The sequence below is a fragment of the Lissotriton vulgaris genome, unplaced genomic scaffold, assembly GCF_964263255.1.
Source record: "Lissotriton vulgaris unplaced genomic scaffold, aLisVul1.2 SCAFFOLD_4287, whole genome shotgun sequence".
NCBI classification, from domain to species: Eukaryota; Metazoa; Chordata; class Amphibia; order Caudata; family Salamandridae; genus Lissotriton; species Lissotriton vulgaris.
This window is the reverse complement of record NW_028253656.1, coordinates 1-19,714: the sequence shown is the minus strand read 5'-3', so window position 1 is coordinate 19,714 and position 19,714 is coordinate 1. Positions and strand designations below refer to the sequence as shown.

General features: G+C 44.7%; 1 protein-coding gene across 1 annotated transcript; it reads left to right on the top strand.

Annotated features, from left to right (window-relative positions):
- The first annotated feature begins 18,543 nt into the window (after nucleotides 1-18,543).
- LOC147660894 (olfactory receptor 1f45-like) lies at nucleotides 18,544-19,482 on the top strand. Its single transcript, XM_086951441.1, has one exon. It carries the CDS (start codon nucleotides 18,544-18,546, stop codon nucleotides 19,480-19,482), a length of 939 nt encoding a protein of 312 aa, XP_086807567.1.
- Nucleotides 19,483-19,714: the final 232 nt, after the last annotated feature.

The following is a 19,714-nucleotide window of genomic DNA, read 5'->3' as shown; positions in this document are numbered from 1 at the left end:
CTACCCAAAATGGCTTCCCGGGGGGATCGGGGTACTCCACCATACGTTCGGGGGGACCGAGTGGTCGCCCCTTTCCATTCTTATTCTAGAATCCTAAACCTAAGCACCATCTGACCTAGCTCGCCCATCCCAGACGGGCCAATTTTTCACTAAGTCTGCATTTCCATTTATTTTAGTCCTCAAGTCAAAATGCATAGCTGGAGGACGCATGCATACATTTTTGCATACATTAAATTGTTTGTTGGTTGCTGCTGATGTTGTGCTAAGCCTATTACTAACTCACTAACAAACTACAAAAGGCTCTAGTAAGGACTGGAGTAAAAAGCACTCAGCAGCATGTGACGTGACAGAGGATGCGTCCCGCACACCGCAAAAAAATTATCAACTAAATAATACTAAGTAATTAAACTACCTATCAATCCACCACAATCTTAGTGACAGGAGGACAAAGAAAGAACTAGAGTCTTTCTAGCATTACCTAAATTAAGTCCACTAAAGTAAAAACTCTCCTACATAATCAGCCCAAAAGAGCGCAAAGTTGCAAACAAGTAAAGTTAGTAGCGCTGAGCACCTGTGTCTAGAAGGATAACATTCACAGAAGATTTTTAAACTTAATTTACCTGCAATGTAAGCAGCAGCATTCTTGCTATTTAGCAAACAATTATATTCGCAATAACAGTAACACACAATACTACTAGTATTAGCTACTCACCAAGACCCACGACCTCAACACTTAGCAGGTCCAGCAGGTCCTGCTCCCGGTACAAGATGTCTGACCATCGGTGGGTCAGCTGGTTATGGGAGCGCCGGACCCCAGTGCAGCGAAACACTGCCCGGTGCACCCTCGCCCACCAGCGGTGTCGCTCCTGGGTAGTGTGCCTGCCGCCTGCTGCCAAGGTCAAGGGGAGGTGGCGCTAAACAAAAAAAAACAGGGCGGCCACCTCCGCCTCAGTAAAAAGTAACCAGGCCTGCACCTCTTCCAAGTGCACTCTGCCGCAAGGAAGGCGGCTCGTGGGTACAGGGGCCTTCCCCTTCCCCTAAGACTTAGAGGCGCTAGAGATACCCTTAGCCATGGTTCTGGCTGTGCCGGGGCGGAAAATAAAATGTAGGAGTAAAAAATAAAGCCAGGAGAAGAAGTAGGAAAGTAAAAAAGCAAGTAATATAAAATAGTAGAAAATAGTCAAAAAACACAGTAAAAGTAGAAATAAAAGGCAAAATATACACTTAGGGACAGAGAGGGATAAAAAATAAATAAAGAAGTTCAGAAAAACAGTGTAGAAAACAAAGGATTGAAAAGATTAGAGAGGGATGAAAAACAGGCTCCAGAACCATGCAAAGAGTAGGAAAACATGATGGCCACGACTAAGTTTGTGCGATATTTCCCCCCGAACATGCAATCCGCGTTGCCGAACGTCAACAACATCCCGCGAGCATACGTGAGCACACGTGAGCATGCGGAAACAAGCAACTACGCTTGGTCATGTAACTCTGCGTAGCATTGCAGAGTTGTTGTGCCGCTTCACGTAGCCTTGCGTAGTGCGGCTACGTGAACTCCTCCCAGGGTTACGTTTAGTTGCCTGCACAGATATAAGTGTTCCACCCATGTAAGTTCAGATGTTGAGATGGGGTGCCAATGTAGAGTGTAGTTTCTTTGTTGGATGTATTTTGTGAATGAAAAGTGGTCATGTGCATGCATTGCCATAGCAGTGATATAAAGCAGCTTGAAGGGGGATCAATTGGCAACCGGTAACCAGGGAAGGGCTGCTGAGGGGGTGGAGCTATGGGCTTTTGGCTATACATATAGTGATAGTTTGGCAGCAGAGGTCTGAATTCCCTTTAATCACCTCATGGTTGTTAAGGTGAGCCATGATATAGATAATTAGCCTAATCTAGGTTTGAGAGGCTGAGAGAAATTGTTATTTGTGGGGAAATCGTAGGTGCGAGAAGATGCAACACAATGTTTTCATGGTAAGAAATCTTGATCTGGATTGCTTCTCTAATTGGGTATTGATAGTGAGCTTGAAGTTCATAATAACTCAAAGACCTTCCTACACCAATATGCCAGGCACTGAGTGAAAAATATATTTTGAAGTCACCACAGGTGAGTATTTAGTTTTGAAGGTGTTGAATTTTGAGACTTCTCCATGCCATCCATAGTTATAGCCGGTCAACTTAAAAACATTGATCAGTTCTGGAAATTATTTCATGTAGATGGTAAAGAAGAGGGGGTGAGAGTAGGGCATATTCGGTCTATTAAACTACATAGTAAGGTCACCAAGGATGCATTGGTTTGAGTATTTGTGTAAGTAGGTTTGTAAACTTGTCCTAGAAAGGTGACTGGAAATGTCCCATTGTTTGGTGGTCTATAAAGAAGGAGGCATTTAGAGGAAAAGATTGGTATAGGTTGCATTTGACAAGCTGGACCTCACAGCCTTCCAGGGAAACATCCTCATCTTTGGAATGAGTTTTTGTTTTCTTAAATATGATGGCTAAGCCACCTGCTCTTTTGCCTATACAATTTTGGATAATACTTTGTTCGATATTGGGACCATGTATTTCCCAAGCCTTGATTCAATTACAAAGAGTAAGTAAGGATGTGTGTCTATCAGTAGTTCAAAGATGAAGTACCTCCTCTAGCTAGGACATAGAATGGGCATTTATTTGTAGGTAGTTTGAAGAAGGTGTTTTGGAGGTGATGTGATTTTGTGCTGTGGACAAGTGAGTATACTCCCTGGAGAATAAATGTGATATGCTATTGTGCATTGTGTTTGCAGTAGTAGGATATAACATGAGTGAGTTTTTGGCTGCCGTTATCCTTAGCCAACAGTCTTAAAAGGCATTTAATAGGGTCTCGGTGTGTAGTTGGTGGGGGAATTGGATGAAATTGTGGGTATAAGCTGTGAAGTTGTCTTTGAATAGTGGTTTTGTTGTGTGATGAGCAAAGCGAGGCAAAGTCGGGAAGTGTGGTGGAGAGGTTTATTTTACAAACGTTGAAGGGGTATGGGTGAGAGGAGTTGGTGGAGCATGAGGGTCTGCTTTGTTGCATGGAAACTCTCAGGTAAAGATTGGTGAGAATGTTAGTTATTTGTGTTGGCATTAGGTGCATAGTAGATGTGTTTAATGTTTTGGGATAAGTGGGAATTTTGGAATGTCAGGGTTGTTTTACAGAGAAAGGTTCTGCAGGTGTTTTGTTTTGTTTGATTAATATTGTGTGATATGGCTATAGCTACTTGAGATGTACGGTTGAATATGAAGCAGTGTGGTGTTACGGAGGTTGAAGGTAAGGGGTATAATGGTGTTTCTGGGGAGGTAAACAGCGGTTAGTAGATTTTGTTATTGGGTGACTGGGGGGGAGATGGGTTTACTGTTAAAGAGGAGTGTTGGATGAGTGTTATCCTGGATGTTGGGCCGCAACAAGAGTGAGGGGTTTTGTAGGAGGAGTTATGAAAGATGATTGAGAGTGTTGGCATGGGCAATATTTGGAGTTGGCACATAGGTGTGCAAAGTGTTTTTGAGAAAGGGAGGTGTGTGACATTAAGGAGAGTATGGATGTGTACTGTGTAGGGTAGTGTAATCATAGGTGTAGTTGTTTTGCATTTAGGTGTTGGCCAGAAGTGTGGTTTGTGTAGAAGAGAGTGGACCCTTATGTGGCTGGAGGGGTTCAGGGGTATGTAGGATTGTTTTGTAGTTCTGGATACGATTTGGTTGGTAAAGGACGGTTAGAGAGACATTATCTTTTGTGAGTGGTAGGTGTGTCTTTATTGGGAGGTTCTGTGCATGTATGTTGTTGTGGATGTCTTCTGGCTCATTTGTATGTGTACAGAAAAAGACAACATATCTGCCATAGGTCCTTCCAGTATCGATCATGTCCAAGCATCCAGTGATCCTAGTTCTTTTTATCCTCAGTCTGGACACCCAGGCTGAGGTGCCCTGAGGGAAGGCTAGTATAAGGTAGAGGTGCCAAACCCACACATTTCTGAAAACTAGACTCCCTGTGGAGTCCAGGGAGGTGTGGCTAGCAGTGTTTCTCCTATGTTTTCCTACCTAGAATCTCCTGCAAACCTCAAATATAGTTGGATAAAAATCACATTTTTGTGAGATCACTGGGCTGACAGAAATTTCCTACCATCTAGCATTTCCCCATGTCTCCTGTTAAACATGATACCTCATTTGTGTGGGTGGGCCAAGTACCCGTGGCAGGGAAGGACCCAAAACGTATTTTGGAGGCATCAAAATTATCTATCTCACTATTAGCTGGTTTTGCAAGGGGGCCACCTGCATTTCTGGTCTCGTGCTCCTCAGCCAACTAGGAAAACCTACCAAAACCCAGACATTTCTGAAAACTAGACACCCAGGGGAATTCAGGGAGGTATGGCTTGCGTGAATCCCAAAACATAGGGATTGAGGGCATAACTGTTGGATTCCACGGGCCCAGACACTGCAGGAACGAGGTACGACCAAATCCACTACCCCGACTCAAATGCCTCCCATGAAGTAGACAACCATGCGAGGACACCCGAGCCCAGGGCAGGGGACAGGATTTCAAATAAACGGGACGTCAAATAAAGCTTCACCCCTGAGATGGACTGGACAATGAGACTCGACCACCACCTCCATGCCTCTGTACCTACGAGACAATGTAAACACAATTACTACTGTGTCCCACTCCAAGAAGTACCCCTCCTTCCCATAACCACACTCCACCATACAATAAGAAAAAACCCCTCCTTACTTGAGTGTTGTACAGGATTAGCCTCGGGAGGTCTTTGGCAGCTGATAGGATGAGTATTCCATAAACGTGAGAGCCTCCAATTCCATACAACGATAGGGGGTAAAGGGATTACACTTCGAGGACAATGTCTGCCAAAAACGGAATTGTCAAGGGGAAAAAGCCATGAACTTCGGCATAAAAAACCCCAGCTGATGTCCTTGTAAGTGTCTATAGCTCTAAAATCAAGGCGGGGGACACAACAAACAATCGGGTCCTTCTTCCGGAGACTGCAGCTCCTCTGTTCTCAGCGCGACTGAAAGCGCCCAAACAGCACACAATGAGGCGAATAGCCTACAAAAAACACGGAAGTAGAGGATGCTGCTTAGACTCCACGCAGCTAAACACGCCGGCCGGCGTCCCTAGGGGAAGTATCCCTGACTCTCCGAGGAGCCGTGAAACGAGGGGACCGGAGCCCCAGGTCCCTCGAGTTACAAACCAAACACCACAGCTCCAAAACAAAAAACGAAGGAAAGTGGGAGCAAAGGAGGGAGGAGGGGGCGGGGTGGGATTAAGGCTTCTCCTATCTCCTCTAACTGAAGTGAAAAAACGGAACAACCAGGAAAACGGGAAGGGCAAGGCAAGGGCAAGGCAAGGGCAAGGCAAAACCAGGACTAAAGAAACAAAGGGGATAATTTAAATAGGAACACAAGCCCGTGAACCAATTTTTCTTACTACGTGGATAACAAGACCCAGAACCTGGAACCCAAAGCTAAAAGATACCAAGCACTGAGCAAAGGTAAGGGCGGTTCCTAAATACCCTCAAAGCCAATCATGTGATGGTGGAGCATGGCCATAGAAGAGAGACTAGACCTCGTTCCTAACAGTATCTCCCCCCAAGGGTCCTTCCCACCGGACGGGGCTTAGAGGGGTGTTGTCTATGGAACAAACGAACTAGCCGCGGCGCATGCACACTACCCGCTGGCTCCCATGTCCGGTCTTCAGGTGTATAACCCTTCCAGTCAACAAGGTAAAAGAGGCGCCCTCTCCTCCGCTTAGAATCCATAATAGCCTGAAGCTCAAACTCTTCTTCCCCATTGACTAGCAAAGGAGGAGGTGGTGGCAGAACCTGTGTAGTTGGTATATAGGGTTTCAACAGTGACGTATGAAACACGGGATGGACCCTGTACTCATCAGGTAAGACAAGCTTCATAGCCACAGGGTTTACCACCTGTGAAATAGCAAATGGTCCCACAAACCTAGGCTGCAATTTACGAGACCCCGGCAACCTAAGGTTGCGCGAAGCTAGCCACACCTGATCACCCACCTTATAAGAAGGAGCAGGAACCCTATGTTTATCTGCCTGGGCCTTCATGGTAACTTTGGTTGCCTGCAACTGTTCACGTGCTTTGTCCCAAATTCCACCCAAAGACCTACAAATATCGTCTATGGCTGGCACATACCCACTAGGTTGAATGGCTAATGCCCTAGGATGGTAACCTAATGAACAAAAGAAGGGAGTCATACCCACTGCGGAATGCAGACTGTTATTGTAGGCAAATTCCGCAATAGGAAGAGCCACCATCCAATCACAAGACAATGACGACACAAGACACCTCAAATATTGTTCCATAGTCTGATTCGTCCTTTCGGTCTGACCATCTGATTGCGGGTGGTACGCCGATGATAATCGTACATCAATCTTCAGCACCGAACACAATTCCGTCCAAAAATGAGACACGAATTGTGCTCCCCTGTCAGAAACAATCGCAGATGGCAATCCATGGATCCTGACTATGGAGGACATAAAAACCAAAGCCATCTCCCTGGCAGTAGGAACTTTAGGTAACGGAATGAAGTGTGCCATTTTTGTGAACAGGTCTACTACCACCATTATGGTGGTATGTCCAGACACAGAGGGCAGATCAGTCACAAAATCCATACTAATGGTGTGCCAGGGAGCAGGAGGAACCGCTAAGGGATGCAACAGACCAGATGGCTTACTATGGGTAGGCTTGCTAGTGGCACACACGGGACACGCTGCCACATACCCCTGTATATCCTTAATCAGCGAGTCCCACCAAAACCATCGCAAACACATCTCCCTCGTCTTTTGTACCCCCGGATGTGCTACCAGGGAGGAGGAATGACACCACTCCAATACCATCTGCCTCAAGGCTGGGGGAACAAACAACCGATCACCATGATACAACAGCCCATCCTGCTTCAATACCTGGGGTAAAGCCATCCAAGGGGCCAAATCCAACTGTCGTAAATTCCCCTTGATAAGAGAGGGAAAGTCTTCACTGTGTGTAGCCCCTATAATCCTCTCTTCACTGATCATAGGCCTCTCCTCCTTCACTGGACCCTCCTCCCTACACTCCACATGGATCCTAGAAAGGGCATCTGATTTTATCTGCTGTGCGGCGGGTCGATAAGTAATGACGAAGTCATACTCGTTAAAAAACAAGACCCACCGCATCTGGCGAGGTGTTAACGCCCGAGCAGATCGAAAGAATTCAAGATTCTTATGATCGGTATAGATCGTGACTGTGTGTCGGGCGCCCCAGAGGTAATGACGCCACTCCTCAAAGGACAATTTCACCGCCAGTAGTTCCCTCTCAGCCACCGTGTAGTTGCGCTCAGCAGGCAACAAGGTCTTAGAAAAAAAGGCAATGGGGTGCATCTGACCCGTTTCAGCATCCCTTTGGGACAACACCCCTCCTACTGCACACAATGAGGCATCCGTTTCCACAAAAAATGGTAAGGCAGTATCGGGATGCACCAAAACCGGAGCTGAGGTGAAGGATCGCAGCAAAAGTTGAAAAGCATCCTGGACTTCAGTGGACCAGACAAAAGGAACCCCCTTTCTTAGCAATCGGGTTAGTGGGCATACGACATCAGAGAAGTGAGGGATAAAACGCCGATAGAAATTGGCGAACCCCAGAAGAGCCTGGATCTGCTTGACAGTGGATGGTATGGGCCAGGTAACAATAGCCTCTATCTTCTTGGGGTCCATTCGGATACCCTCAGCTGTAATGACAAACCCCAGGAATTCCACCTTCTCTGCGCCAAACTGGCATTTCTCCAATTTGGCGTACAGATGATGCTCCTGTAATTTTAGCAATACATTAGAGACATGTTCATGGTGTTCAGCCTCTGTCTCTGAGAAAATCAATATATCGTCCAAATAGACGATGACAGTTCTGTCTAGTTGTTCCCGGAGAACCTCATTAATAAAGTATTGGAATGCCGCTGGCGCGTTGCACAAGCCAAACGGCATTACACAATACTCGAATAGGCCAAATTTGGTCTTAAACGCCGTCTTCCATTCATCCCCGGGTCGGACTCGAATGAGATGGTAAGCACCCCGCAAATCCAGTTTGGTAAAGATGGTTGCCTTGCGGAGTTGGTCCAACAACACGGGGATAAGTGGAAGAGGGTACCTATTCTTCACGGTAGCCTTATTCAGAGCCCTGTAGTCCACACATGCCCTCAACGTCCCTTCCTTCTTCGGAATGAAAAAGATCGCCGAGGACACAGGCGAACAAGAGGGACGAATAAATCCCATTCCCAGCATCTCCTCCAAGTACTCTTTTAGATGTAACTCCTCGGGTTCAGAGAGCGCATATATGCGACAAGAAGGCAAAGGGATACCAGGTATCAAATCGATCTTACAGTCAAAAGACCGATGAGGAGGGAGACCCTGTGCCTTAACCTTATCAAAAACACCCCGAAAGGCAGAATACTGAGAGGGTACCGACATCGCCTCCACCCCTGCACAAGACAAGGGAGGAACTCGTTCAATAGCTTCCCTGTAGCAATGTGTAAGGCAATGCTTGGAATCCAGAGTCACCAAGCGTTGCACCCAGTCTATCTTAGGATTATGTTCCTGAAGCCAGGGAACTCCTAACACCAACCCAAATGAGGGGGCGTCGATAAGGTCAAAAACCACTGACTCTGAGTGCCCATTCTCACACAACAGCGTCACTGGTTCTGTCTGGCGTGTAATGGAACCCGAGGTTAGTTCAGTCCCATCAATGGCTCTCACCGGTTCTGGTTGTCTCTTGTATTGACAAGGTAGGTCTAGCTTTTCTGCCAACGAGATATCAATGAAATTCCCAGTAGCCCCGGAATCCAACAAAACCGACACGGGTACACGAGTACTCCCAGCCAGTAAAAGCTGTGCCGGAATAATGAAATGCCTTGGCACCTGATCGATCACACCCAGAACATCATAGGTGCCCCCCGCTCCTTGGCTTAAGGCTTGACTACGGTCCACCTGTACACATGCTACCTTTTTACTGAACGCCAGACCTGAGGGTTTCACAGGACATTCTTGGGCAAAGTGCCCCCCTTGTCCACAATACAAACATAAATTCAATTCCCTCCTCCTTCTTTTCTCCTCCATGGTTAACGGGCCTCTCACCCCCCCTATCTCCATGGGCTCAGGAGCGGGCTTATGTTCCCCAGAGGGTCTAATTTCCGGTTTGTTATAACTCCTCCAAGGTCCCTGAACCCTAAGACGGTCACCACGTCTCTCCGTCAATCTGTGATTTAGCTTCACCACCAGATCTATAAAGGCAGCACAATCGTCTGGAGGATCCACCACCTGAGATACCACGTCTTTCAACTCGTCACACAAACCCTGATAAAACAAGGAGGTTCTCTTGTCTACTGGCCAATGCGTTTCCGAAACCAACCTATTAAATGTTGACACATAAGTTAACAGATCCTGTTTGCCCTGTCTTAACTTGAGGAGCTCCGCATCGCTCGCCTGCATAAAAGCATGCTTAGCAAACAGGCCCCTCATTAGTTCTTTAAACGCCCGATAATCATGTAAAACGGCAGCATCACTTTCTACAAGAGGGATAGCCCACTGCGCAGCAGTACCAGCCAAATACGATATTGTAAACGCCACTTTAGCCGTATCATCCGGGAAAGCAGTCGGTCTGCACATAAAATGCAGTTGACATTGGGTCATAAAGGTCCCATACTTATTGCTGTCTCCCATGAACCTTTCAGGGGGGGCCAGGGGAACTGGAACAGGCGTCATAACAGTAACTGCTACAGGGACTCCCCCCTCCGCTCGCTGACCCGTCCCGCCTCCATACTGAAATGTAGCTGGTTGGATGAACATGTCCCCTCTCTCTCAACTGTTCTCTGGCCTTTACGGCCCCCAATTCCTGCTTTAATCCTACGTTTTCCTGTTGTAAATCTTGTACCTGAGCCTGTAGGGCCGCTACCGCCCCCACTATGTCCTGCATTGTAGGTGTCCTTTCGGCTCCCCCCACGTCCTCGTCCATACCTCGTCCGGGCAGTGTATATTATCGTGGGCTTGGTATTCTGTTGGATTCCACGGGCCCAGACACTGCAGGAACGAGGTACGACCAAATCCACTACCCCGACTCAAATGCCTCCCATGAAGTAGACAACCATGCGAGGACACCCGAGCCCAGGGCAGGGGACAGGATTTCAAATAAACGGGACGTCAAATAAAGCTTCACCCCTGAGATGGACTGGACAATGAGACTCGACCACCACCTCCACGCCTCTGTACCTACGAGACAATGTAAACACAATTACTACTGTGTCCCACTCCAAGAAGTACCCCTCCTTCCCATAACCACACTCCACCATACAATAAGAAAAAACCCCTCCTTACTTGAGTGTTGTACAGGATTAGCCTCGGGAGGTCTTTGGCAGCTGATAGGATGAGTATTCCATAAACGTGAGAGCCTCCAATTCCATACAACGATAGGGGGTAAAGGGATTACACTTCGAGGACAATGTCTGCCAAAAACGGAATTGTCAAGGGGAAAAAGCCATGAACTTCGGCATAAAAAACCCCAGCTGATGTCCTTGTAAGTGTCTATAGCTCTAAAATCAAGGCGGGGGACACAACAAACAATCGGGTCCTTCTTCCGGAGACTGCAGCTCCTCTGTTCTCAGCGCGACTGAAAGCGCCCAAACAGCACACAATGAGGCGAATAGCCTACAAAAAACACGGAAGTAGAGGATGCTGCTTAGACTCCACGCAGCTAAACACGCCGGCCGGCGTCCCTAGGGGAAGTATCCCTGACTCTCCGAGGAGCCGTGAAACGAGGGGACCGGAGCCCCAGGTCCCTCGAGTTACAAACCAAACACCACAGCTCCAAAACAAAAAACGAAGGAAAGTGGGAGCAAAGGAGGGAGGAGGGGGCGGGGTGGGATTAAGGCTTCTCCTATCTCCTCTAACTGAAGTGAAAAAACGGAACAACCAGGAAAACGGGAAGGGCAAGGCAAGGGCAAGGCAAGGGCAAGGCAAAACCAGGACTAAAGAAACAAAGGGGATAATTTAAATAGGAACACGAGCCCGTGAACCAATTTTTCTTACTACGTGGATAACAAGACCCAGAACCTGGAACCCAAAGCTAAAAGATACCAAGCACTGAGCAAAGGTAAGGGCGGTTCCTAAATACCCTCAAAGCCAATCATGTGATGGTGGAGCATGGCCATAGAAGAGAGACTAGACCTCATTCCTAACAATAACACCGCAATCTCTAAGCACTATATTTTTTTTATACGTTTTTATGTGATTCTGCTTTGGACACCCACACAAGTGAGGTATCATTTTTATTGAGAGACCAAGGGGAACGCTGGGTGGTAGGACATTTTGCCAGCGCGGTGATCACACACAGAAATGTAAGGAAAGTTTAATTTTATTTAGCTAAATTTGAGGATTGCAGGGAATTCTGGGTAGGAAAACATTAAAACATTAAGGGATTCACACAAGCCACATATCCCTGGACTTACCCGGGTGTCTGTCCCCTTTTGGAAAACATTTTGAAGCAAAATCAGGAAATCCTCTAGAGCGGCAGACACCACTCAAGCACTTTTTCTTTATATGAAACACACTTCTCCCTTCTCCTATGGCTTCACAAAAACTTTATCCGATATTCCTGACATGTATTGGGATATGTTCACTAGAATGTGCTGATTTAAAACATTTACGTTTCACATGCCCCATTTTTCATGATTACTAGATACAGGTTTGGACTGAGATCAACTGAATGTTTCACTGTAGAGTACCTTTTGTGATCACTAATATCTTCCTAGGAAGTCTGTCTGATGATTGAAACACACTTTCATTCGATGGACGCTTACTGGACTTGCTAATAGCATTTGGGTATTAGCAAATCACAAAAAATTGGAGAGCCCTAACCTAACTCACCTTCCAAGCATGGTGGTATGCAGCTTTCTATAATCATAGACTAGATACGGCTTACATGCACCCTATATAACTTGCTTTGAGACGTTTTTTCTTATGGTCTCCTGTTACAAATTTTTAGAATCACCATGCACAATGAAGCTTTGCATGCCCACCCCATCAAACACAAGTTCTATACTTGGCTTTCCCATTATTGATAACAACAATGACTTATTTTGTATAGTTTTGTTTTCATACAATGCTTAAAAAATGTTCTGTGTAAACACCAGGTTGTTCTTTTTCTAAACCATGTACACCTCCCCCAGTAATGTTTTCTGTTTAATAGTTTCAATTGTATGCTAACTCTACAATGTAATGCACTATCTATTTGTGTTTTAACCTATCTTTAATCAACCTACTTTTAAACTTTAAGATGAGAGGGTTTAGGCAATGACTCAAGGATACCATGTACTGTGTCTGAAAGATCGAAAGCAAAATACAAGAAACAATCGGTCATTGAACAAAGACATTAATAAGAGCATGAACTTTTCTGCAAAGAGTTGCGGTTTCAACAAACAAGAACATTTGCAACCTGTAAACAGAAAACAACTCCGACCTCAATTGTTCAATGAAGAATAGGAACAAGGGAGATTAATTGTACTCAACAACTGGTTAGTTTGCAGTCAACAGACCGATATCCATAGCTACTTTTTAGAATGATGCAAACATATACATTTCACATTTGTTCACGACATGAAACATATAGATTAATAAACATTAACACTAACTTTGTCAAGTATAACTGTGCAAACAAGATGGTGCTACATTCGTTGGGTGAAAATCAGGCCAGGATGTAATGTGTGATATATTTCTGATAATGCTAATGTGACATAAGTAGTCATGCATGTTCACATGCCCATTTTTTGTGCACTTAAATTTGAATGTTTGCTTTAATTGGCATAATTCTACTGGGCCTTGATTATAGACCTCTATTAATATCGGTTTCTTAGCTTCTCTTCTTGTCCAAGGAAACAGAATTGTATGTAATACATTGTTATAATAAATTCCATTACTCAAGTTGCATTAGCTAGGTAAGGATTTTCCCATTCTCTGCAGTTTTCACGGTGATTAAAGTTTCCACTCTGTTTGATTATGCACTAAGGGGCCTATTACGATGGCGGGCGGCATCGTAACGGAGCGCGGGACCACCCGCCGATGTTGCGGCGGTCCCACCAGGCACATTAGGATGCACCCGCCACACTGGCGGGCGCATCCCGTGCCTTTTCCATTGCGGGTGGATCTGCTGGGTGCAGACCCACCCGCAATTGAAAAGGAATGTGTACGGCACTGTGTTCATTCACTAACTGGCAGGCACCACGTGATGCCTGCCACGTAGAGCATGGGTATGAGGGGTGTACCATAGGTACCCCCCATGTGCACCCCCCACCTCCCCCCAAAGACTGTAAGCCTTGGAAAGGCCATTGACTGCCAGCATTGTAATATCGATGGCGGTGTCTTTCAGACACCGCCACCATATGCAGGCACTTTTTCCGCCGGTCGACGAGTCGATCAGTGGAATAGCGGTGGGCGCTCTTTCCGTCTGCTGCGGACCACCCAGCCATCATAATATGGCGGGGGGGGGGTCTTTGCTGTGTGGATGGTGGGCGGATCACCCACGCCGGGCCGGCGGGGGCGATTGGACCACCATCCTAATGGGCCTCTTAGTCTGTCCTGGCTGAATTCACCTAATGCAAGAACTGGGGCTTTCGTGTGATTCCTAATAGAAGGAGAGAGACCGGTTGCACAACTGATACCGCCGAATGGGATATAATTTGATAATAACTGCATACAGGTACCCAAGATATCTTACTTTACTTGACAAATATGTTTAACTAATACATGATGCTGTCATTTTGATATGACCAGTAATGGGGTAGGGGCAAGTAATGAGCATTGCTTGGGTAGATTTACTTTTCACTCTCAAATTATTTTTTTATCATTGAGGTGTTTGTTTTGATGACAGTGAAAATAATTCTTGTGGATTTGATTTGAAAACATAACCTTTTCAAAGCTAATAGGCTGTGTGTCTACTGATAATGTGAGTTCACTGGGTGGCGTCATAATATTGCCTTCCGATGTAAGAGATTCCCTCACTGGTTTGTCTGTTTCTAAATGCTCCTAATTCATTCATATGAAGATAATGTATGAGAGTGGGTGAGAAACATCTACCAACTTTCCTGTTCTCAGAAAAGGTCACAGTTTCCTTTAGAGGTTCAGGAAATCTATTTGTATAAACCTAAAATTATTGATGTTATTATCACGACAACCTCACTCCACGTAAACATGGAAAGGGTTTCCAGCACAAGGCTTTTGTGAAACAAACTAAGCACTCTATTATTGTTATCTTGGTTTGCTTCCATTCATCCTATTATATTAACACACCAGATACAAAAGCCCATCAATGAAAACAATACCTATGATCACACAGAGTCAGGTGCAGACTATTTTCAGAAGAGTATTCTGGATAACTGGGCAGCCAGCTACTATCTGTGTGCAGTGAAGACTGTGACTGCCTCTATCTGCTACCCTCTCAAACTGCATTTATTGGACAGAGTTGTCCTATGCTCTATTCTATTTTCTTTCTTTCATCCTCTCCCTGCTTTTTAAGCATTTCTCACATATTTGGTTGGTCTGGCTGTACATCCTTAGGTTCTCATCTTTTCTATTTCCTCTCAATTTCAAATACTACTTTATTTTCCTAATACTCTATCTCTGTCACCATCATTGTGGTGATCTCACCTTACTTTCTGTTATTTACTCAATATCTAATACTGCTTGCTTTGTTGCTGTCCTCTTCTTGCACCTGTCCAACTGCACTCTTTTCTTTTCCACTCAGATCTTGTCCCTCTCTCCTTTAGTTTTTGCTCTCTCTATTCTTCTCACCTTTTTAGTCTCTCCTCTGACTCTCCCTCCTCTTATTGCTCTCTATTCTCCTCCTCACAATCCATTAAAGCCTTACAGTATCTTGCTATGTGGCACTTAAATTATCCTTCACAATCATTTACACTCCTTTACTTTAATTGCTATGTTAGCCGGCTCCTTTCACAGATAAAGAGTTTCTGTTCAAAACATGACTGTTGTCTATTGCATTGACCTCTGTGGATTGAAGGTTGTGCCACTCTGTGGGAAGAGGAGAAAAAGGTACCAGGTTTACTGTAGAGGTTGGATAAATCAGGACCTGAATACATTCTTGAAGTAAGGAGCTTCCATCACAATAGTGACAGAGTATCTTTACCACCAAAAAAGCGGTCCACCCATCGAATTTAGATGCTGCGGACCTCGGTTTAATCGAGGAGTAGACAGAATAGTCCCTTGTGAAAAAAGGGCTGTCAGAGGCAGACCTGTAATTCCACCCAACTGATGGGTGGAATTAGAGCTCAATTTTCACTCCCTATCAATGCCAGTAAACCCTGGTGGTAAGGGACAGTGACAATTGCTAAATGCTCGCCTCGCCATGGGAGAGGACTCCTGTAGCGGGAAGAAAAGATTTTTCTTTTTGAAAATATAAAAGAACACAGTTTTGTGCAGGGCTCCATCATGTTGATGAAGCCCTAAACCAAACTCCAAAAAGCAGTCACAGGAACCGCCACGGTGGTGGCTCCTACCAATTTGTTAGAAATGACCGGCAGTTTCTAAATTAGGCTTGCCCCTAGTGGAGAAATGGGCTACACACCCCTATCGAAATTGGGCCCTCAGTTCTTAAAAGGATTCAGTACACTGTTCCAAGTGTTGCCCATTGTGAGAAACCCAACTGCAAAGCCTCAAATATAGATCTCCACTTCATGCTATCTGCAGGTTTCCTTTCTTCTGTTCTCACTCCTGTAACCATCTTCTCACTTCACCAAAGCTCCACAGAATTTAAGGGTGGCCCCATACGGTAAAATGTGTTATTGACTCAACCCAGTATATAAATGAATGGCCCCAAATCTCAGTGTATTACTGAGGGTTGATAATTTTAAACTCTTGCATTTTACCCTTCCTTCATACGTCTATGAGTGAAATTCAATGGCTCTGTAGATTATTTTATGTAAATGCAATTAGTGTAGGACTATTGAATAAATTGCCTTTCCGAACCAACAGTGACCTGAATATAAGTTCTATACAGGGAGCAGCATCTCGTCCCACTCAGATGTTTATACATTAGGTATACAAATCTAACAAAAGAAAGTGTTTGTTTTGTGAAAACGTTCAATTACTTCAACTCCTTTAAAACACCCTGCCAACTTTTGATCCATAGGTCATTCATAGTGAGTATGAGAGTAAATGACATTGAGTGGTAGCTACAATATTCCCTGATGGCCCAATGATGTATATTGGATGTAGGCTGGTCCTTTTAGGGGTGATATCCCAATTTATAATTTAGTTATAATTGTGATAAAGGTAAAGTGCTATGCTACTATTGTGTGTCTGGACCCCACCATGCAAAACTATAAATAAATAAATGGATCTATCACCATCATACATTTGTAACTGAAGCTTATGCTGTATCTCAGTCAAGGGCTGTATAGATACTCTAAAGTGCTACAGTTCTTTAGGAAAGTGCTGCGGGATCTGACAGGTGATGTGCTTGATTGATATGCTCTGTGTGCTGATTGTAAACTGATCTGTTGACTCTTACTGTTGAAAGGCATTGTCTAGGAAGGATCTTATCTACTGATGGCTCATGCATTAGAGCAGAGCCAATACTATCAGTTCAGGATCCATTTTCCACCGTAAGTTGCTGCTAACACGTTGCAGATTAAGGCTTTCAGGTGTCCTGCATCAAGAGATGAGATCAAACATCGCTACTTTGACTAATGTCAACTAAAGCAAGTTTGGGGCCCCTTTGTAATCTTAATCCACACTCACTATCAAGCAAGAGGTTGTTTGATTCCACTTTTTTTTTTTTGTTTTGCTATCTTGCCCTTCCTGATCTTTCTGGGAAACAAGAAATTTGAAATGGAACAGTAGATTAGTGGACTTTGTTTTCAGCTAATAGTTTGGATGTTTTCTCTAACAGTGAATGTGTTGTACTGTGCTCAGAACCCTATGGAATGTGCCCTGAAAATGGATGCAAATTTTATCAAAGTGGTAACAAAAAGTAGCATTGATCTGGTTTATGATGGTCTTGGCTCGATCTGAAGAGTTGCTAGTTTAGTTTTTATCCAGCCTCCTTCAGTACTTGTGCAACATTCAGTTTTACAAAAGCTCCCATAGTCATGTGGATTGTGAATGGGATGATGGAGATTATGGGGCATACTTATAGCTTGTCTCTACTGTTAACCAGTATGGTAAGGTCTTAGCTTCTGTAGTGGCTCTTAAGTATTGACGCTGCTAGAGAGAAGTGTTCTTAATTGCTTCTAATATCTAATCACTCTGGAGATTTTGAGCATCTCACTTGGCTTACTGGCTGGCATCATTTCCATTTTTGCTTTGAATTGGGGTGTGGTACCCATCATATGCTTTAAGACTGGCTGTGTCAAACTCTGGGATTTTTCCCACCAGGCTTCCACATTTTGACCCCACACTTTAAAGCTTTAATTGATCTGTTTCAGATCCTCACTGGGCAACTCATTGGCAGCTTTCAGATTATTTGGGAACCTTGGAGTTATTGTGTCAAGTGTTCTGATAATGGTTCTGATTTGTTGAAGGGTTCCAGCGGTTTCGCCTCATTCAAGCACCAACACAAACATCAATGTTGGCCAATGAATCAGTGAATGGGACAGGGTACAAAGCAGACGCAGCCCGTGCAGGTAATAACGGTGGGGCCGGGTTAGGGGGCGGGTGGGGGGGGGAGGGAGGAGGGGGTCGACAGACGAACACAATGGAAAATTAAATAAATAGTTTATTTTTCCCTCGCTGTCAAAATACCCCCCACCCGTCCCTTCCGCCGCACAGGCCCCACAGCTCTTACCTGCACAGTCCGCGGCTGGTACAAAAGCTAAATGTGGGCGGCATCAATGGTCCCATATTGTGGATTTTGAATGAGAAACTGACAAATGTAATACTCAGAAACATAGGTCCTTGGTATTTTGACAACAGTAAATTATTGGTCAATGGAAGAGGCATGCCACCCGGAAGACCAGTATACATATACCTATGTATACTCTTCCAAACAGCTTTCCTGCCTTTCTCCCAATTACATCCACCTCGCGAGGTTGGTGCCTGGCAAGACGGGCGTATGATGCGTAATAAAGCAGTTGACTTGCGCAGCCACGTAAGCAAGAATGCCCACACTCCTCGATGTTCCTCAAAGGTAAAGTTTATTCTGGCTTAAACTTTTCCTTTGAGGAACATCGAGGAGTGCGGGCGTTCTTGCCTATGCAGCTTCGTGATTAAGTTGCTATATATGTATGTGTGCATGCATGCATGTATGTATGCATGTATATGATATATATACAGGACAAAACTAGTAAAAAAGCAGTGGACCTTTGTATGGGGTCAAAGACAATCATAAAGTCAATGATTAATAGAAGGGGATGGTGGGTGGTGGATGGTTAATGCCATGTGATGTAGTGTTCTGCAAAGAGGCAAATGCAAATGCATGGGGCAACTTTCTATTGGGCTACTAATCACACTGTTTTGTTCATTCCAGTTCTGCACCACTATGGAGCATGGAAACAGGAGCGTCGTCACAGAATTCATCTTCGTGGGCTTTGTTAGTCGCCCAGAGAAACAGCTGCTCCTCTTCTTCATTTTCCTTGCTATGTATATAAGCATTCTGCTGGGAAACCTGACAATCATCCTTCTTATCAAGATAGACTCTAGACTCCACACACCAATGTACTTCTTTCTGAGCATCCTGGCCTGTGTCGACATCTGCCTCACAACTATCACAGTGCCCAAGCTGCTAATAGACCTGGTGTCATCAAAGAGGACAATTTCTTTCTCTGCTTGCATCACACAGTGGCATTTTTTCGCTTCATTTGGAAATATGGACCATTACATGTTGGGAATAATGGGTTTTGATCGATTCATGGCCATATGTCGTCCTTTACATTATGTACGATTCATGTCAAAGAAGATCTGTATATCACTAATAGTGTGCACTTGGGTAGCTGTATCTTTACATTCAGCACTACACAGTGTCTTGGCCTCCAGGCTAGTCTATTGTGACTCCAATAAAATTGAACACTACTTTTGTGATCTCCCACCTCTTCTGAAGCTCTCGTGTTCAGACACCACCATCAACGAGCTTGTACTAGCCACAGAGGCCACTGTATTCATAGGAAGTCCCTTTCTTTGTATTGTTATCTCCTATAGTCAGATAGTTCCAGTCATTCTGAGACTCAAGTCCTCCACTGGAAAATCGAAAGCGTTCTCCACTTGCCTCGCCCACCTCACCTCCACATTCCTATTTTATGGGCCTACGCTTTTTACATATGTTTGGCCATCCGCAGTCTTTACTCCTGATAAGAGCATATGGTTAAGTGTAATGTACTCCATGGTTACATCTTTCCTCAACCCTTTTGTGTATAGTATAAGAAATGATGAGATCAAAGGGGCATTCAGGAAGATGATAGGAAGAATTCAAGGGCATCAGTAAATATTTGTAAAAAAAAGGAAAATGTAGTGTTTTGTAACCTGAATGAATGTGGTGTGTGGGTATGCCTACTTTTGTGTCTGAATGTGTATGCCTACACACATAAAATATTCATTTTATGATAACATGGTTCTCTGACACCCTCACAGAATTAAAATAAATAACACCTCAAACAATCCATACAAATTCCAGTTCAAGGGGATGTTCTTCTTAGAACCCTACCTTGCGGGAAATA